Here is a 22,532-nt window from a genome sequence, read left to right on the forward strand (position 1 = left end):
TTTAAAAAAAAAAAAAAAAAAAAACTACCATGGAACTCAGCAATTACACTCCTGAGCACTTATCCCAGAGAAATGAAAATTTATTGTTCACACAAAAATCTGTATGTGAATGTTAATAGCAGCTTTATTTGTAATAGCCAAAAATTGGAGAAAAGATGTTGTTTAAAAGATAAATGATTAAAAACTATAGTAAATCCATACCATGAAACACTACTAACAATAAAAAAGAACCACCTATATAGCTTCCATATGAAATGCACCAAAATTCAAAATTTCAAAGTGCTGATACGATGAATGGAAAACTCCACACTTGATCTCATGTGATAGGTCACAGTGAAAACAGAAACACTAAAAGTATTATATACATTTGCCTTCAGACTGTAAAAGGTCAGGTTTTTTTTGGATTTGGGTCTTATCCCCAAGATATCTCATTATGTATATGCAAACATTCCAAAACCAAACAATAACAACAAAAAATCCTTAATCTGAAATACTTCTGGATCCAAGCATTTTGGATAAGGGAAACATGCAACAACTTGGATAAATTTCAAAGAGAATTATATAGGAAAAAAGTCAATCCAGAAAAGATTATATAGTTTGGTTCCATTTCTATAGTAGATTTTTTTAAAATATGTTTTAGTTGTAGATGGATACAATACCTTTATTTTTACTTATTTTGATGTGGTGCTGAGGATCAAACCCAGTGCCTCACATGTGCTAGGCAAGCGCTTTACCACTGAGCCACAATGCCAGCCCCCATTTCTATAATATATTGTTTTGATTTCATTTCTGTAACTTATTTTTTGAGATGACAAATTATAAAAACAGAGAACAGGTGAATACCCATAAGGAGGCTTAGGGATAGGCAGGAAACAGGTGTGGCTATACAAGGGTAATACACAGAACACTTGTAATGATGAAAATCTTCTTTATTTTGACTGTGTCCATTCAGTGTCCTGGTTGTGGCTGTGCCATATAGTTTTGCAAGATGTTACCATGAGGTATGTACTAAATAAAGGGTATAAGAAAATTCTCCAGCAGGGTGCAGTGGCATATGTCTGTAATCCCAGCAGCGAAGAGGCTGAGGCAGGAGGATCACAAGTTCAAAGCCAGCTTCAGCAACTTAGTGAGGCCTTAAGCAACTCAGTGAGAACTTGTCTCCAAATAAAATACAAAAAAGGGCTGGAGATATGGCTCAATCGTTAAGTGCCCCTGAGTTCAATCCCTGGTACAAAAAAAAAAGAGAGAACTCTCCGTATTACTTCTTATGACTCTATGAAGCTACAATTATCTTAAAATAAAAATTTAAACTAAAAGATCAACTGTATGTAAAACCACAACGAACTGTAATTGGACTTAAAAAGACTTACCCAAAGCCCCACCCATCTATTGCACTGGTAAACACCACATTTCCCTGTTCTGGAGAGAAGTAAAGGTGAGAATCATCCGTGTCTTCCAAGCCAGTACTCCAGTCATACACTTGCTCTCCTTGTTCAGAATTTGGATTCACTTGGGATTCAGTGTCTCTCTCTGCTCTTTCTTCTAGGACTTTAGAAGTAAAAAGAGTTCCTGTGAGTGCATTAATCTAGGAGAGATGGTGAAATGGCAGAGTGTCATTCAGATGCTTAGCATGATCTTGGTAGGAATTGTCTAACCTCTGTTAGGGCTAAAATAATCATCACAGTTGGGACTCACTGGAAATGACATTTACGATCAAGGAATGACTTATATGTATTAACCCATTTTATCAAAATCCAGCAAAACTAAATTATAAGGCTTTTGAAAGGTCTTTTTGGATTACCATTATTATTTTAATGTAAAGGCTAATGTGTCATACCTTTATTTAAGTGCTGGGGCCTGGTAGTACTAGGAATTGACAGTTTCCAAACCCCATAATCCTAGTTAGGTAGCCTCAGTCACTTTTCTCATCCATTTCTCACATCAGCTGCTTGAAATTTCTACTACTCCTCAGGCCCTCTTCCCAACCTCTAATACCCAACTATTTCCACTTCCAAATAAGTAATCCTATTAGCTAATTCAGAGAGAAAAATCAATCCTATTACTTAACAATTTGTACAAGTCCCCCACATTCCAACCTATAAGACTGCTTTCATCTGAAAATACTGCTGGCCCTTCTGCCACTCACTGAAGAAGGAATATTTCTACAGAGAGTATTTCTGAAGAACAGGAGCATTTCTACACTTCCACCTATCTTAATGGGGGAAACTAGATCTATCAATCATTGTTTTGCACTGTTATACCTTTGTAATTTCCACCCTTCAGCAAACAAATACACTCAAGTTGACCTCATCAATGGCTTTTCATTGTCTTGAAGAATTTCAAACTTCTATTCATGTCATACAAGGCTCCCCAAAACTCAAGTCTTATATTCCTTTCTCCCGTCTCTTGGGAGATAGAGAAAATGTAGAAACCACGTTCAATAATGGCTTAACATGATCTAATTTTTCAACTACAATTATCTTCTCAAAGGTAACCCCATACCATGCTTCTACTTGCCTTTATAACTTTGTACATCTTATTCCTTCTCTTTTGAAATGTCCTTCTCTAATATTCTATCAAACACTCACCTTTCTTCTATCTCAAGGCTTCCATTGTGAGACTTCTTCTACCTCCTCCCTCAGACTAGGTTAAGTGGCCCTCATCTACGTTCTCAAATCATGTATCTCGTAGTTCTCCAAATAGCTCTTTAACTATTTATCTCCCCTACTATACTGTTAGCTCTGTGAACACAGGGGCTCTGACTTCCATCTTTCTATTCACAATCCTTAACACACAATGGACATTTAGCAATTAATTTGATTGACACATTTATGTACCTGTCTGCTGAATAAACAAATGAATAAATGCTTGGATAAAATTTTATCTAAAGACAGGTAATACAATATGATAGAGCCTCCTAATACTGTTTCACTTAAGAATCAAACTACAAATTTTAACCAAGAAAGTTCATTGTTCAAGCCTTATACTGAAGGTGCTTCCAGGAGATGAAAGGGACTCCTGAGACTAGTTCTGCTAGTTCTGCTGCCTCTGTCATGGTGTAATAACTCTAACAGAACCTTAGGCAGAGAACTTCAAATAAGTGAATTTTCTATAGCCACTCCTCATACTCTTCCTAATAACTCTTCAAGCCCCAATTTTAAAATACTGAAGAACACAATACCTGTTCTAAAATATTCTTGAGGTGAGAATAGGCCTCCTGTGGGGTAAATTTTAGCTCCACTATCAGCCGATCTATCTTATTAATCACCAATACTGGACGGATGTTTTCGAGCCAGGCTTGCCGCAAAACTGCCTGTGTCTGATAAAAGCACAGAAAAATGTAAAACTTAGGATTTGCAATAATTTAAGCACACCAGAAAAATGTTAATAACCAACACATTCCCACAGTCCTTTACCACAACTCAGACTATGCCAGTCAGACAAAGATATTCAGGTTTTCATAAAATATATATTTAGCATAGCAACAAATAACTGCAGATAAGAGGGCCTTATAGTTTATTTAAGGGAAAAAAATAAAATTGGATAAAGACAGCAAAAAGGTTTAGTAGAAATATGTGTTTTCACAAATACTCTCTCTTTTTCATGGTTAAATGAATAATTATCAAACACCAATGATACTAGCATGTAGGTAAAAAAATAAAACATTTGGCCAAGAGCTACATGTTCACCTCCTTCATCATGATCTCACCTCTTAGAGGCAAATCACCATTCTGCTGTTCTAAAGCCAGCTATGTCCATTTCAGCAAATACACTCAAGTTGACCTCATCAATGGCTTAGGTATCCTGTGAGGATACCTAAGACACTACATAGACAGCCCTCTTGAGTTGGGATACCTGTACCTATAGGGGAAATCAGAGGAGAGGCCAAAAGATAATCATAATACATCTTCTTCTAATATCAAATTTCCTACATTTAGGGGCTGGGGTTACAGCTCAGTGGTATAGCACATACCTAGCACATGTGAGGCACTGGGTTCAATCCTCAGCACCACTTAAAAATAAATAATTTTTAAAATTTCCTACATTTGGACTGGGGTTGTGGCTCAGCGGTAGAGTGCTCGCCTGGCATGTGCAGAACCCTGGGTTTGATCCTCAGCACCATATAAAAATAAATAAGTGAAATAAAGGAATTGTGTCCAATTACAACTAAAAAATAAATATTAAATTAAAAAAATTCCTACATTTGAGGAAATTAAATCTTTTATTATTCTTTTTTAGAAACATGAAAGTAAATGTGCATATTAAGGAGTAGAATATGAAGGTGACATCTTTTTATTTTCTTAGAGAGCAAATATAAGCCTTCAAAAATTACTGAAAGAAATTAACTTAGAGAGCCACTCTGAGCTCTATCCTCACCAGAGCTGCATGTTCACTCTGGCCTTAGGGTTAACTTTGGTGGGAACAGATAAATAGAAACACTAGATTAAGGACATGGAAGAATAAGAGTGGGAAACAGGAAAGGAATGTGTATGGGTACAGTGTGTGGATGTGGATATAGGCCGAAAAGTAGGCTGAGAAAACAACAGAATTTCTCTCCTACTTAGGGAAAACTTGTTTAGTATTGTGCTAGCAACAACCTCTCATGATTCAGAAAACCTCTTTCATTGGAGTAAAACATCTAGATTATTCCCAAATCCAACATTTCTATCATTTTTCTAAGTACTACCCTAAGAGGATATCACAGACACTTCCATCCAAAGTATTGCCACCATTTCTAAGTTCCTTTCAGCTCTGATGATTTAACTCCATCAGAAACTGGAACATTACCAAAGTGAAACATAAAGCCAGCTTTCTTATTGTTAGTGAAATGCCTAATGTGATACATAGTAATCAACAGTTTCTCCTCTTCCTCACCTTCTTCAACCCGTTAAATACTTTTGTATCACACCATTACCTGTGGACAGACCCCTTCCACAGCATCTACTACTATGATGCATCCATCACAAATACGAACAGCCGTTGATACTTCTGAGGAGAAATCCACGTGTCCTGGAGAGTCTATGAGATTAATCAGGTATTCCTCACTATCTGAAATAAAATTTGAAAACAACACATTTTCAGCTGTGAAGGTGTATACATACACTGCTCTTCCCAGGGCATTCTAGAATAAGGAAGCTTTTAAGAAAAGACTGAAAAAAAGCTAAAGAAGCGAAAAGCTCAATCAACAACTATCATCCTAACTTTTCCCACTATTATACTACTAATTCCAAATGTTATCTATATGAAATGTTTAACTTTATTATTCTAATAGTTAGCATGTACTAAGAATATGGTATGAGCCTGGTATACTGCCACTTTTAATTTGCTAATCACACCTTGCTGAATCCTTAAGATAACCCTATGAGATAAATATTACTATTCTCATTTTACAGACTAGGAAACTCAGATAGAAAAAAACCAATGCCTAAGGCCTAAGAGTAAAAGCTGTTCAGAGACCCAAGATGTCAACTTATGAAGACATAAAGCAGTTGGCCAAATTCGCCTTTATAACTTCTCAAATATCAGTGTGAATCTGCTCAATTAAAATTTAAATCTAAATATTTTACAAAAATTCTACTAAAATTTAAGGAGCAGTTACTATGTGCCAAGAAGTAATGCTATGTGCTTTCTCATATATTATCTCCTATAATATTCACAACAAACCAATGTAGGATGACAACACATCTTGATTTGTCTGGTTTCAGCATGGGAATTCACACTTCCCATCAAAGCCCCCAATTCAAAGCAAACTAGAATGACTGGTCACCCTAGCTTATAGAGATTTGACATTAAAACATAATTTAATTAAAAGAATTCACAACTAGAAAGTCTAAACTACAGAGAATTCTCAGCAAAATATTCCATGAGGATGAAGTGGAAAAAAAATAAATAAAACCAGCAAAGGGAGGATCTAAGGAACATTCAACCAAATGAGAAATTAAGACAAATCAAACAGGGAAATGGATGGCACTAGAGCAGATTATGCTAAGTGAAGCTAGCCAATCCCTAAAAAACAAATGCCAAATGTCTTCTTTGATATAATGAGAGCAACTAAGAACAGAGCAGGGAGGAAGAGCAGGAGGATAAGATTAACATTAAACAGAGACATGAGGTGGGAGGGAAAGGGAGAGAAAAGGGAAATTGCATGGAAATGGAAGGAGACCCTCATTGTTATACAAAATTACATATAAGAGGTTATGAGGGGAATGGGAAAATAAACAAGGAGAGAAATGAATTACAGTAGATGGGGTAGAGAGAGAAGATGGGAGGGGAGGGAGGGGGGATAGTTGAGGATAGGAAAGGTAGCAGAATACAACAGTCACTAATATGTCATTATGTAAAAATGTGGTTGTGTAACTGATGTGATTCTGCAATCTGTATTTGGGGTAAAAATGGGAGTTCATAACCCACTTGAATCTAATGTATGAATTATGATATGTCAAGAGCTCTGTAATGTTTTGAACAACCAATAAAAATAAATAAATAAATAAATAAATTTTGTGAGGAAAAAAAAAAACCAGAAATAAATCAAAATGACAGGGAATACAAATCATATCTCAATAATAACCTTGAATGTTAACAGCCTCAACTCACCAATCAAAACTCACAGACTGGCAGATTGGATTAAAAAGCAAGAACCAACAACATGCTGTCTTCAAGAGACTCACCTCATGGGCACAGACATCCAAAGGCTGAAGGCGAAAGGATGGGAAAAAACTTATCACTTATATGGATTATGTAAACAAGCAGGGGTTTCCATTCTCAGATAAAGTAGACTTCAAACCAAAGTTAATCAGAAGAGACAAAGAAGGACATTCCATACTTCTTAAGGGAAGTATATATAAGCAGAACATAACAATTATAAATATGTATGCCCCCAAACAATGGAGCAACAATGTACATCAAACAAACCCTTTTCAATTTCAAGAGTCAAACAGAACACAATATAATAATACTGGATGACTTTAACACACCTCTCTCACTACTGGACAGATCTTCCAAACAAAAACTAAATAAGGAAACTTTAGAACTAAATAATACAATCAGTAATTTAGACTTAACAGACATATATACAATATTTCATCCATCAACGAGCAAATATACTTTCTTCTCAGTGGCACATGGCTCCTTTTCTAAATAGACCATATCTTATGCCACAAAGCATAAGTAAATACACACAGAAAAAAAACCCAGAGATAATATCTTGCATTCTATCAGACCACAACAGAATGAAATTAGAAATCAATGATAAAATAAAAAATAGAAGCTACTGTAACAAATGGAGACTAAGTAATACACGATTGAATGATGAATGTATAGTAGAAGAAATCAAGGATGAAATAAAAAAATTCTTAGAGGTAAATGAGAACACTGATACAACATATCAGAATCCCTGGGACACTCTGAAGGCAGTACTAAAAGGAAAGTTTACTACATTGAATGCATTCATTAAAAGAATAAAAAGTCAACAAATAAATGACCTAACACTACATCTCAAAGCCCTAGAAAAAGAATAAATCAACACCAAAAGCAGTAGAAGACAGGAAATAATTAAAATCAGAGCTGAAATCAATGAAATTGAAACAAAAGAAACAATTGAAAAAATTGACAAAACAAAAAGTTGGTTCTTTGAAAAAATAAATAAAATAGATAAACCCCTGCCATGCTATCAAAAAGAAAAAAAAAAAAAACCTCAAATTGCTAAAATACAAGATGAAGAAGGAAATATCACAACAGATATGTCTGAAATACAGAAGATAATTAGAAAATATTTTGAAAATTTATACTCTAATAAAATAGAAAATATCGAACATATCGACAAATTTCTAGAGACACATGACTTACCCAAACTGAATGAGGAGATCACACATGATTTAAACAGATCAATTTCAAGTTATTAAGTAGAAAATGCCACCAAAAGCCTAATGCCAACCAAGAAAAGTCCAGGACCAGATGAATTCTCAGCCGAGTTCTACAAGAAGAATTTACACTAATATTCCTCAAAGTATTCCATGAAACAGAAAAGGAAGGAACCCTTCCAAACTCATTATATGAGGCTAATATCACCCTGATACTGAAATCAGACAAAGACACATAAAGGAAAGAAAACTTGAGACCAATATCCCTGATAATCATAGATGCAAAAATTCTCAATAAAATTCTGGCAAATCGCATACAAAACATATTAAAAAGATAGTGCACTATGATCAAGTGGGGTTCATCCCAGGGATACAGGATTGGTTAAACGTTCAGAAATCAATAAACATAATTCATCATATTAATAGATTTAAAAACAAGAATCATATGATCATCTCAACAGATGTAGAAAAAGCATTTGACAAAATACAGCATACCTTCATGTTCAAAACACTAGAAAACTTAGGGATAGTAGGAACATACCTCAACATTGAAAAAGCTATATATGCTAAACCCAAGGCCAGCATCATTCTAAATGGAGAAAAACTGAAAGTATTCCCTCTAAAAACTGGAATAAGACAAGGATGTTCTCTTTCACACTTATATTCAACATCATCCTTGAACTCTAGCCAGAGTAATTAGACAAAAGAAAGAAATTAAAGGGATAGAGATAGGTAAAGTAGAACTCAAACTATCACTATTTGCTAATGATATGATTCTGTATCTAGAAGATCCAAAAAATTCCACCAGAAAACTCCTAGAACTAATAAATGAATTCAACAAAGTAGCAGGATGTAAAATCAACACCCATAAATCAAACGCATTCCTATCATCAGCAATGAATCCACTGAAAGAGAAATTAGGAAAACTACTCCATTCACAATAGCCTCAAAAAAAAAAAAAAAAAAAAACCCTGGGAATCAATCTAACAAAAGAGGTGAAAGACTTCTACAATGAAAACTACAGAACACTAAAGAAAGAAATTGAAGAAAACCTCAGAAGTTGGAAAGATCTCCCATGTTCCTGGATAGGCAGACTTAATATTGTCAAAAATGGCCAAACTACCAAAAGCATAATACAGATTTAATGTAATTCCTATTTAAATCCCAATGATATTCTTCATAGAAGTAGAAAAAGCAATCATGAAATTTATCTGGAAAAATAAGAGATCCAGAATAGCTAAAGTAATCCTTAGAAGAAAAGTGAAGCAGGAGGCATCACAATACCAGACCTTAAACTGTACTATAGAGCAATAGTAACAAAAACTGCATGGAATTGGCACCAAAATAGACTTGTAGACCACTGGTACAGAATAGAGGACACAGAGATACACCCACATAAATACGGTTATCTCATACTAGACAAGGGCGCCAAAAACATTCAGTAGAAAAAAAGATAGCATATTCAACAAATGGTGCTGGCAGAACTGGAAATCCATATGCAGCAAATGAAATTACACCTTTATCTCTCACCCTGTATAAAAATCAACTCAAAGAGGATCAAAGACTTAAGCACTAGAACAGAGACCCTGTGCCTCTAACAGAAGAAAAAATAGGCCCAAATCTTCACCACATCGGCCTAGGATCTGACTTCCTTAACAAGACTCCTAAAGTGCAAGAAGTAAAATCAAGAATTAATAAATAGGATGGATTCAAATTAAAAAGCTTTGGGGTTGGGGATGTGGCTCAAGCGGTAGCGTGCTTGTCTGGCATGCGTGCGGCCCGGGTTCGATCCTCAGCACCACATACCAACAAAGATGTTGTGTCTGCCGATAACTAAAAAAATAAATAAATATTAAAAAAAAACAAATTAAAAAGCTTCTTCTCAGCAAAGGAAACAAATAATAAAGTGAGGAGAGACCCTACAGATTGGGAGAAAATGTTTACCATATGCACCTCCAATAAAGCATTAATTACTAGGATAAAGAAATCAAAAAAATTAACACCAAAATAACAAATAACCCAATAAATAAATGGGCTAAGGAAATGAACAGACACTTCACAGATCGCTAGGATAAAGAAATAAAAAAAAAAAAAAAACAAATAACTCAATAAATAAACGGGCTAAGGAAATGAACGGACACTTCACAGAAGAAAAACAACTGACCAACAAATCTATGAAAAAGTGTTCAACATCTCTAGCAATTAAAGAAATGCAAATCAAAACTACTCTAAGATTTCATCTCACTCCTGTCGGAAAGGTAATCATCAAGAATACAGGCAACAAGAATGTGATGACATCATTATCCAAAGTACATGTATCAAAGACACGAATTGGTGTCAACATACTTTATATACAACCAGAGATATGAAAAATTGTGCTGTATATGTGTAATAAGAATTGTAATGCATTCCACTGTCATTTATTTTTTAAAAAATAAATTTTAAAAAAGAATAAATAAATAAAAATATTTTTTAAGTTGCAGGAAAAAAAAAAAGAATACAGGCAACAGTAAATGTTGGTGAGGATATGGTGAAAAAGGTACTCTCATACATTACTGGTGGGACTGCAAATTGGTGCAACCACTATGGAAAGCAGTATGGAGATACCTCAGAAAACTGGGAATGGAAACACCATTTGACCCAACTATCTCACTACTTGGTTTATACCCAAAGGACTTGAAATCAGCATACCACATAATGCAGCTACATCAATGTTTATAGCAGCTCAATTCACAACAGCTAGATTACGGAACCAAGGTAGGTGTCCCTCAGCAGATGAATGGATAAAGAAAATGTGGCATATGTGCTCAATGGAATATTACTCAGCTTTAAAGAAGAGTGAAATTATGGCATTTGCCAGTAAATTGTTAGAGTTGGAGAATATCATGCTAAGTGAAATAACCCAATTCCACAAAACCAAAGGCCAAATGTTTTCTCTAATTTGCGGATGTTAATTCACAATAAGGGTGGGGGGGGTAGGGAAGAATAGCATTACCTTAGATTAGGTAAAGGGAAGTGATGGGAGGGAAGGGGAGGATATGTAGGGATAGAAAAGATAGCAGAATGAAACAGACATTATTACTTTATGTATATATGTGACTACATGACCAACATGATTCAGCAACATGTACACTCAGAAAAATGAGAAATTATATCCCATCTATGTATGATATATCAAAGTGCATAAATGCATTGTCATGTATAACTAATTAAAACAAATAAAAAATTTTAAAAAACCATAATTTAATAAACCATGCAAAAAAAGTAATGTTTCAAAATCCTACATTTCATCCCACTACTGTTAAATTTGATATTCTTTTTCAAAAGCAAAATAATTACTTAAATGTTAAAACATACAACCAGAGATATGAAAAATTATGCTGTATATGTGTAATAAGAATTGTAATTTATTTTGCTGTCATTTCTTTAAAAAATCAATTAAAAATATAAAAATGAAAAAAAACCCACATATATGTGTACCTCTCCTCTCCTTCACTCAGTGTTTATTAACTTCAATGTGCTCAAGAATTATTACAAGGCTGAATATTACAATTTATAAACCATTTAAAGGATTTTTCTCCAATGTAATTTTAATGACTTGACTCATTCTATAGATGATAAGTAACCACAGCCAGAGGCAACATTTGTGGATTTCTTATTTGTGCCTGGCATTGTTCTAAGTATGTGATATTTGCTTTAGAACAACCCTCCATAGTAGTTACCACCATTAACCCCATTTTACCAACCTGATTACTGGGCACAGAAAAGTTTAGAAGCTTTCTCAAGGATATTCAGTTAGAGCCCAATTCTGAGCTTAACTGCCTAAGACAAAACATTTAACATGACCCAGAAGTTCAAACCCACCTAATTTCAAAGACCAGGCCTTTAAACATTACATGCAGGATGACAGTAAATTTCACTCCACACACCAAGATTCCACTGGTAGTTTGAATTTCTGAAACACTAGGTGAAGAATTCCAAAGTGTTCTGGGACTCAGTGAGAAAGATTGCCATTAATTGATAACTGGCTCCCTCAGTAACACTGATCCCCTCTGCCTCATGATCTTTCCAGGAAACTGCTTTATAAAAAACTCAGGATGTCACCTACCAGAAAAGGCTCCAACCAGAGAAGACCCTGAACATCTCCCAAGAAAATCAAAGAGCCTGGAGCAATAGTAAGCTGTGCCTTAATACAGCCTTTCACTGTCAGTTCTCAAGCACCAGTTTTTCCAGTTACCCTCTTGGATAAGCCACATTGTCTCAACTAAATAAGCCCGAAAACAATGATCAAGTCTAGCATGGTCCAGGCTCCTATCACATAAAGCTGTTAGATTGTTGGAATTTTAGCCAACACCTTCATTTCATAGATAAACATAAACATTCAAAAGCTCCTAAAAAGTGAGAGGTTTATCCAAGGTCTAATGGTGTTAGTCACTTCTTAGGTTTTAAGATTCCTTTATGCTCTGTACCTGGAGAAACTACACTTGCTTGTTCATTTGGCTCAATTCTGGACTTTAGGGTTGGAGACTGCAAGTCCTTCCCCAACCTTTGTCCATGATGTACCTGGACCTCATTTAGAAGTTTCAGAGCCAAGATATCCTGTCAGGTTCTTTACAGATTCTAAAAATATACTCATACAGAAACCTCAGGCTTTCTGTACTTATATCTCTTATTGGGATTATAAACCCTTTGGAGAATAATCAGAAAAATAAGTTATCCATATATGCCTCCCTAATTATACATCCAATTTCAGACCCTTTGAAATTCATTCAGGGATGGCAAGTTCAGATCTAGAAAGGAACAGAAAACTAGCGACACACTTAATGTTTCCATCTGAAAATCTACACCCTAAAAAATGAGAGTGTAAAATAAATAAATTTGAGAAACAGGTAGCCTTGGAGCTCACAACACATGTACATATTAAACGTTCAAAGAAGCCCTATCCATCTCTGTTATATCTAGAATGGGCCAAATGTATATAATGGTGAGAAGGAAGGGGTTCTGTGCTTAGTCACACAGCTGACAAAGTCAGACCTCAGCTCAAAGCCAGGCCTCCCAATTCCTCTTTCAACACCTTCGCATCTTAACCTTTTCCAAATAAATTCAAATTAAAATTTCAAAGGCAGTGGGAAAAATCCCACATCCATTATGGGTGAGGGGTGGGAATGTCCATAAGCAAAGCTTCTTTAAAGCTGAGTAATATTCCATTGAGCACATATGCCACATTTTCTTTATCCATTCATCTGCTGAGGGACACCTACCTTGGTTCCGTGGTCTAGCTATTGTGAATTGAGCTGCATTTTACCTCTTAAAAATTTTTCTTGAATGCCATCCACTTCTTTGCATGAATAACCAATAAAAATATATAAATTAGTTACGGGGTTTATCATGTTAGATATTATTTTTACTGCTAATGGAAACTACCAATTAAAATTCTTTTAAGTATGCTAAATGATCTTTCCAAGTCATAACATAAATCCTGGAGTTGTGGATTGAGCTAATCCCTGCTATAGCGAATCTCAAAAGAACAGAAACTTCTGCTGCCTTATTTCTCAGGTGTTCCAAAATAAACCTCTTCATTTCAGGGGACTCATCTAATAAAACAACAACAATTCAATTTTTTTTAATATTCTAGGTGCAATTCAAAAATAAGTTGAAAAACCTGAAGTTAATTACAGGAGACATCTTTTAAACAATTTCTGGTATGAGAAGGAAGTTATGGTAAAATAATCTCTACTTTGCCTATGGTGGTGTTTTATTTTGCTTTTGGTACTGAAGACTGAACTCAGGGGCGCTTAACCACTGAGCCACATCCCCAGCTCTTCATATTTTTTATTTTGAGACAGGGTGTTGCTAAGCTGCTTAGGGCCTCAATAAATTGCTGAGGCTGCCTTTGAACTTGAGATCCTCCTGCCTCAGCCTCCAGAGCTGTTGAAATTAGAACTATGCACCACCACACCCAGCTTTGCCTGTAGTTTTAAAATGCTATAGATAACTGTCTGAGAGAAGGGGCACAACTTAGCATCTACTAAGATAGTTCCTCTATGAACAGTAAAACTTTATAAAAGAGGGTCAGTGCTGTATTTCCAAAACATGGAAATGACCACTAACAAAACTGTGAAAAAAATGAAAAATTAAAAAAAAAATTTGCTTTGAATAAAAGAAGAGTAGAAAAGTTAGGGATGAAAATATGAACTTTAAACAAATGTCATTTTTATGTATTAGAACAATACTAATATCTAACAAATAGGAATAGAACCTGAATTGTCTGAGGATATGTTCCTAACTGAATTTCTTGAAAATAAACAATTATGTGCATGACCCTAACTATGGAGTAATCAAAGTCTCCCTCCATAGGAAATATTACTACTGTCCTTTTAATATTTTATATCAAGAAATAAAATTATAAGTTATAAATCAACTAATATAGTTTATGCTATAATTTGGTTCTGTTACATCCTCCACAGGTGCATATGTTAAGGCTTGGTCCTCAGTTTGGTGCTGATGGAAGGTGGTATATAACCTTTAAGAGGCAGAGCCTAGTAGGAGGTCTTAGGTCACTTGTGGTGTGCCTTATGGGGATCATGGGACTCTGGACTCTTTCAGGTCCCAGCTGCCATGAGATGAGCAGCTTTCTCTACTATGTGCACCTGCCATGATGTGCTGCCTCTCCACAGACTCAAAAGTAATGAGGCCAGCTGACCATGGACTAAAACCTCCACAAATGAGCCAAAATAAACCCTTCCTCTTAAATTATCTCAGATTTTTTTACAATAACAGAAAGTAGACTAATAGTTTATTATTTGGCAGATTTGTAAAGCACAATATGATGCATCTTATCATCATAGTGATTGTGACAGGATAATGAAGCTCCCTTTCTTAAAAAGGGTGCCACAAAAAATGTAAATAGGCACAGTTGTGCACATCTGTAATCCCAGTGAGGCCGAGGAGGGAAGGCACAAGTTTAAGGCCAGCATGGGCAACATAGTGAAACTATCTCAAAATAAAAAATGAAAAGGGTAGGGAATGTAGCTCCATGGTAGAGGACCCCTGGGTTCAATTCCCATTACTACTCCCACAAAAAAAAGACAAACAAACAAAAAACAGAGGTTGTGGTTAACTCTGGAGAGAAGGGAAGAAAAAAGGATCTAGAAATAACCACAAATGGCACAAGAATTAGGTTCTCCCATAAACTATCCCTTCCTTCAACCTGAATTAGGTTCTCCCATAAACTATCCCTTCCTTCAACCTGAATTAGGTTCTCCCATAAACTATCCCTTCCTTCAACCTGAAAAAAACTGTACCAAGTATGGAACACTTCTGATTTTGGTTAGCCTTACTCACTTTGTTTTTTCAGTTTGATTATTTTGTTTTGTTTTCCTATATAATGCCAATCTACACTGGTCACTCATTACTGGGTTCACATTACTGAGAACTTGTACACCTTTCAAAGCTACTGCATAGGTTATGAATCTAGTAATTGCATGTCCACAGTGTCTTGATTTATTGCCACTTTTTACTTGAAAGGAAATAAAAAATACAAATGAGAAACCCTGAAGTGAAAAAAGATTAATGTTCACTTCTTAAAACCACTCCACATCATCCTGGAGAGTGTCACAGAGTAAGGTCCAGCTATCTTTCACACAATTTCACATTGCCAATGTGTGTCAGTACTATTAAGGTGTAGCTTCTATCATCAGAACTAAGTGAGAGATAGAACAACGTTGACAAGGAAGGAAGGAGACTTGGAGCTGAAAAATTTTCCAAGAAAAAGGAGGCTTGAGCATGCTTAAAAGCTGATGTTTAGAAGCCCGTATATAAAGAATGATGGAAGATACAGGAGAAAAGATCATATATGGGAGATAAATCCAGAACGTAGCTCTTTTTCAACTACAGGAGGCAAGCAAAGATGCCGATACTATTACATTTTGAGGTACAGTGGCAAGTAGTTGAGAAATCTTCTTTTCTGTGAAAAAAGGGAGGTGGGGAGGTGATGAGAGAAATGCTAAGAGATAAGAAGTTTAAAATATTATTTGAGAATAAGCAAACATAACAGGAGATAAGGGAAGTTAGCCTGCAGTCCCAAGGATAAGCAGAAAAAAATATAGAAAATTAGCCTTATCAAAGTTAAAGAGTTTTTTGGAAGGAGGATGACAGAAAGTCAAGGAAGCAAAGTGATTGAGGATGTTGGCAAGACTGTCAGTGAAATGACAGGTTTGAACTATATGAGGCAAAGTGAACAGAGGAATGGGGCTCAAAAACCTGAAGCCTCATCAAGTCAAATAATGGGGACCTCACTACCCAGGTAAACACTGGAAGAATCAAAGATAAAGGAGAAAGCAAACAATTCTCCCACTTCAGCCTCCCAAATAGATAGGACTACAAGAGTGCATCACTATGCCCAGATGGAAGTATTTAAATTTGAAATGTCATAGATGGTTACTAAAGGTGATGCTAAAATCCACAAAGTAGCTATGAGAGTGAGTGGGGAAGTGGAGAATTAGTACAGTTGTAGAGAGGGCAAGCTGGTGAAGAAGTCATTATCAGGAATGCCAAAAGCCACTTTGAAGGATTCACATGAAAAGGAAAATTTTGAGCAAGGTGCCAAAGTCAGCCTGAACAGAGGTCCTAACCAGAACTTGACAGTGCTAACGAAGGTAAATAACTGACTCTGAAAATAAGGGGTAAGGATAGAAGAATTAAGCTTTGGAACCAGTATCAGGACAAGAACAACAGCAATCCCATCTTCTAACCAAGAGATACAAGGAACATGAAAGAATGAGCAGCATTCACTTGAAAGAAGTACAAGGAAAGCAGTGTTATCAGAAGACAACCAGGCAGGAGGAGGGGGGAACATCAGTAAAAAGATGTTGAGATATAGGGATGTTTGTTTACCTTAGAATGTTTTCATAATAATTTTTAGTAAGGAAGGGAGTAGTGGCAGAGTGAGGGGGGATATCAGAATTACAAAGAGACATAGGGAGCGAGTATAAGAGAGGTCAGATCACGTGGCTTACAGTTTGGGCAGTGACCAAGGACAACAGGGATGTGGGTAATGCTGGCCACAATAAGATGTCCATAAGTAATCCCAGAAATTTGTGGTGGAAAGGAGAGATCTTCAGGAGGAATTAGTCATGGCCTGGACTGACTAACTTCCAAAAGACTTCTGATCCAATTGAATAGGCTGGAAATGTAATTATGTGGTTCCTAGGACTACTACCATGCGTTAGAAACTACTCTGTCCTTGCTTGGGAAACTTTCTTAACTTCTCTGAACACCATTTTAAAAAATATTTTTTAGTTGTTGATGGACCTTTATTTTTATTTGTTTGTTTATATGTGGTGCTGAGTATTGAACCCAGTACCTCACACGTGCTAGGCAAGTGTTCTACAACTGAGCTACAACCCCATCCCCGAACTCCATTTTTCAAATAAATAAAACCAGGATAATTCAATCTCACAAGCTTATTGTAAGGATTAAACAAAGCCATGCATATGAGACACCCACCTCAAAATTAAACTGTCATGTATCTACTTTCTTTGGCCTGGCACCAACTAAATGCTTCACAAAATAAAGTACTCATTGCCTTAGAAAATATCTGACTTATCAGTCAAATAAGGGACAATAGAATACTTCCCTCTTAGCCTTAGTCCTAAAGGAATAAAGTAATCAGGACAACAGAGTAATGTCACACAGCCAGAGAGAAGGGAAAGAAAGATCTGAATAGGAAGATTTTCTGGTATATGCTGGCTTGTGTGACCCAGGATGGCATAAGTCAGTTCCCCATGGCCTACTCTCTGGAGAATAACATCCAAGAGTAAAATCTACATAGCTGATAACACACAGGTATAAATCCTCCTCCTGCCCACCACCACTAACCCAAATACAAATGTTCACAAAAAGATGAACTTGCATTTGGTCCTTGGTACAAGAAAGCTGATGTATATCTTCAATCTCCATATGTAGAGTACATCCTGGCTACATGTGACTGCCATTTGGGTAAATCCCAAGTGTCCTGTTAACAAAGTTGTTAGCTATCTCATATACCTGAGGTTAATAAATGTAAGTTTATAAACTAAAGCACACTGAAGAGTATTCAACAAGATATTTTGCGATTTTTAAATAAGTTGCCAAGATTTTTTAGAATTACCAAAAATGTTGAATTTTTTTTTTTTTTTTTTTTGGCAGTGCTGGGATTGAATCTAGGGTCTCACGAGGGCCAGGCAAGCACTCCACCACTGTGCCATACCCCCAGCCCTCACTCTCTAGTCTTTAACAATCCCACAAAGACTGTCTCACTTACACAGAGGTACTAACACCAACATCATGTAAAGAACTAATCAAATAGTACTTAAACACATTGCACTGGTAGTAGAATAAGCAAGGTTCTTTGGAAGGGAAATTAAGTTAAATAGTCACAGTGTGTGCAACAGTGCACACATAAAATTCTGACTGCTATTAAATATAAAAATTACAAAAAATAATGGGATAAAACTGAAAGTGATTTCTATTCATTCTAATATTTTATTTTATATTCTATAACACACTGAATTTTCTATAATACAAACTTTTTAATTTATTTAAATATTCAAAAGATGAATTAAAATAAACATTTCAATTCAAAAGTTCTACAATAACAATATGTGCCCACAGACATAAGAATGACTACAGAATAGAAATGGCAGCAATATAGCTTTTGAGACTATTCAAAGTATTCAAATTTCAATTCATTCAATCCCTTTGAATCTATTTCTCTTCTATTTCTGGATTCTAAACTAAAGGATTTAAAGACACTATGTTCCTTCTTTTATAGAATGTATATTGTCGAGAGTTATTTCCTAACTCTTGAAATGACATGCTAAACGAATGGTGTCCTTGCAGGAGGGGCACAAGGAGAGGTGGGTGTAATACAAAGAGTAACAAAGTCTAACAAAATGATCCCAATATTTGTAGTAAATTTTGGTCACAACTGTAAAGATGAGATGCTCCATTTTATCAAGGAAGAACCAATTCCCTGCAAAACAGTAGAACATCACCTTGTTTTCAAGAACATTTCTATAATATGCATGATTGTTGTAAGTTTATCTGTTAAAACTAAACTAATACTTTAAAAGTTGAAGCTGGTTTAATTAAGAGTCAGAACCACAGAAAGGATGAAATGTTAACATTAAGTGGGCTGGGGTTTTAGATCAGTGGTATAGAACTTGCCTACCATATTGCAAGGCTCCAGGTTTGATCCCAGCACTGAAAAAATACAAAAACAAAATACCACTTACCATTCACTACACTGATTCTCAACTAAGAAAGTATTCAGAAGTGGGTGGGAAGGAGAGGAAAGCATGGTCTATAAGTCACCTGAGTTTCCTCAACCCTCAGGATCTCTGTTCCTTCCCATCCAGATTCTCCTTCAGTCTGTCCCATCTTCATAGTAGGAAATGCCCTATTCTGGAAAATCAATACTAAAAGTACAGATGAAAATCTATCTCATCTCTTAGGTGTTCTGAGAGCATATGTTTCAGTCAATATTCCCAACTTATATTGCTCACTTTGTAGATCTGGAAAATAAGGCTCTGCATTGTTAACTATGGAGACAGCCTACCTAAGTCCCTTGTAAAGAGTCAGGCCATGTTCACATAGAAACATGTTGGATACTTTATGACTCCACTCCAACATTCACTGTTGACTAGGAGGTGATTATCCAAACCAAGGGCAACCAACCCACTGGGTAAATCCCAAGTGTCCTGTTAACAATTCATTTGCAACGAATTGGCACAAAAGCAAAAGCTGGGCACATGGCCTACTCCTGAAATTCTGTGCTCAGAAAAACACAAGAGAGAAAGCAGTATTCAACATAAAAAGTAAAGGGAGTAAGGAGTAGCAGTAGGAATGAGGAGTTGGGACAAGGTGAAGTGTATACAGATGAAAATTTGACAAGTAGGCAAATGCTTACACAGTATAATAATAAGAGATATAAACAGACAACCAAACCAAAGGACAACAGTAGAATTCTAGGGGGAGGATCCATAAACTTTCACTGAATGTAGTCTATAGGATCATCTTGGAATCAGAATCAAAATATGGCTCCAATTTCTGCAAGATGTCACTCCAACAAGATTAATATTTTATCATTTTACACACGTTTTTTGAATAATCTATCCCACTCCAAGCTAGTATAAATCTCTGTTCTGTGCAATCTAGGAAACATCTAAAACAATATGAGAACAAGCTGTCCAAAGTCAAAGAGCTTGGCAAAAAGTTAGACCAGTCAACTCCCAGTAGCCAATGGCCACTCTCCTACAATACTACACTAGAAAGACAATTGAATTGGAAAGGGTCAATTTTATATTATATAAGTTAAACCTGAATAAAGGGAAAAAGGGTAACTAGAGACAAAGTCCAGAACACAGCAATTAAAATTGACACTAGAGGAATTTTCAAGTAAAAACCGAATAATAATATGAATACAGAAGATAAAAGGCTACAAATCCCTTGAAGTTTATAAAATAATAAGAAGTAATAGACCTTGGGACTGTGGTTGCAACTCAGTGGCAGAGCGCTTGCCTAGCTGACTTAGATCCTTAACACCACATAAAAATAATTAAATAAAGATATTGTATCCATCTACAATTAAAAATTAAGGAATAGACCTTAGTTGGGTGCAATGACACTGCTGGCCTATAATCCTAGCAACTTGGGATGTGAAGATCTTTGCCCCATTCTCTGGTTCTCTGAGTAAAGATATCCGCCCCTTTAAATGAAAGAGGTAGTTTTTTTGTTTGTTTGTTTGTTTTTTAAGCATTACCTTTAATAGTAAACAATGGGAATTCATGTGCCTAACAGCTTCAAATTTGGTTTGGTACAAAAATATTTTTAAGACTATGTAAAAGAGAATAGCCACACCTCACAGTATATGGCTTGGTGTCAATGTCAGAGGTATGATACTAGGAAGGATGAACCAGAGGCCACTCCATTAAGGAAATTAAATATAACTTTATTATTTTCTTCAAATTACAAAAGTACATATTTTGTGTAAAGTTTTCTAACAGTACAAATATAAATATTTTGAAAAAGTGCAAATTTTGCCATAATCCAGCTCCTGGAGATAACTAATATGAAGGATTGGGTATGTATGCTTCCAGATACCTTTATCTGCATGCATATTTTTATTACCCAAATGCATTCATATCTTACAAAAAATATTCTGCAACTTGTTTTTTCTTATCTGTTAACATCATTTTTCTATATAATTACACACAGATCAAGCATATAACACCTGCATATTTCACAGCATGAATATACCAGTTTATTTAATCATTTTCCTACTGACAGATTATTGGCACTTCTCTTCATTAATACAAAACTTTAGGTATTAGTGAACATGTATCTCACACACTTGTTTGACTATTTCTTCCAGGTAAATTCCCAGAAGTTTATTATTAAAATGACATCCTCATTTGAAAATAACAAGCTAGTACTGATCATGGCAACCCACAGTTAAGATTCTAAATTGAATAAACAGGCCATGGGGCAGAACCAGTCCAGCCAGGAAATGGAACACTAAGGCTGAGTCAACAAGGCATAGGACTCCTGATTTTCCTGGTGAAGAAATCCATACTATCACTGGAGAAGAGGGGCAAGTGCAAATTGTCAGTCTTCTGCCCTCAAGACAATCAGAGGTCCCCAACTGCATCCAAGCCTGGATAGCCTGACTCTGATAACAGATCATTTTGAGAGGCCAGCATTAAATATATAGAATATAAAGGAAAGAAACTGAGGCATGCAAGTAATTCAAAAAGGAAAAGGAGGATAAGAAAGATTCATTGCTATTTTTCTTTAAAACACTGGTTAATTTACCTTTTGCATAATGTAGGGAAATAGCACTGGATTTCATAGTGATCCCTCGGATCTGTTCATCTTCTCTGCTGTCCATGTACCTTAGCTGGAAAAAACGCAACATATGCATCTTATTGTTCATGATCTTTTCCCTTTAATCCATTATTATGATAAAATTACATATTAAGTCAATCTTGAATTCTTGAGCTAAATCTATTGGGCTATAAGAAGTAACTCTTTATATAATGCTGTTTTGCTTATTAATAATTTTTTAATCCACAATCATAAGATTGGCATGAGATTTTTCTTGTCTGGAACTATCTTTAACAGACTTGGTCTGTTATTCCATTCATATGACTTGGAGAGTATTCCCTGATGTTGAATTTTTCTTCCTTGTATTTTTGAATGGTTCAAGTAGAACTGAAATTACTTGTTCCTTTAATATCTAAGAGAACTGGACAGTTAAATCATCTGGGCTTTTTCTTTGTATAAGGATTTTTGCCAGCCATTTGATTTCTTAAAATACTGCAGGATTATTCTAGTTTTCTATTTCTTAAGTCTAGTTTTATTAAGTTATCATTTTTACATTTCATCACATTTAAGATTATTTAAAGCTGTTTATTATACCCTACCGTTATCTTTGCCTGAGAGTGTGTATATATACATTCTATATTGGTGCACTACAATTATACTTAATAATGAGATTCTTTTTGCCATCAATCTCATTAGCTTTTTATAAAATATTTTTTTAATTGTAGATGGACACAATATCTTTGTTTATCTTTATGTGGTGCTGAGGATCAAACCCGGTGCCCCACACAGTGGAAGGCAAGTACTCTA

General features: G+C 35.5%; 1 protein-coding gene across 1 annotated transcript in view; it reads right to left on the bottom strand.

Annotated features, from left to right (window-relative positions):
• Positions 1–22,532, bottom strand: part of Efl1 (elongation factor like GTPase 1) — a 137,035-nt gene that overhangs the window by 109,048 nt on the left and 5,455 nt on the right. The window contains exons 4-7 of the mRNA XM_048790135.1: positions 21,714–21,798; positions 4,916–5,049; positions 3,182–3,319; positions 1,371–1,585 (exon numbers count right to left, since the gene is read on the bottom strand). Coding sequence (XP_048646092.1) covers positions 1,371–1,585; positions 3,182–3,319; positions 4,916–5,049; positions 21,714–21,798 — 572 coding nt within the window. The remainder of the gene's footprint in view (positions 1–1,370; positions 1,586–3,181; positions 3,320–4,915; positions 5,050–21,713; positions 21,799–22,532) is intronic.

This window comes from Marmota marmota, unplaced genomic scaffold, assembly GCF_001458135.2.
Source record: "Marmota marmota marmota unplaced genomic scaffold, marMar, whole genome shotgun sequence".
NCBI lineage: Eukaryota > Metazoa > Chordata > Mammalia > Rodentia > Sciuridae > Marmota > Marmota marmota.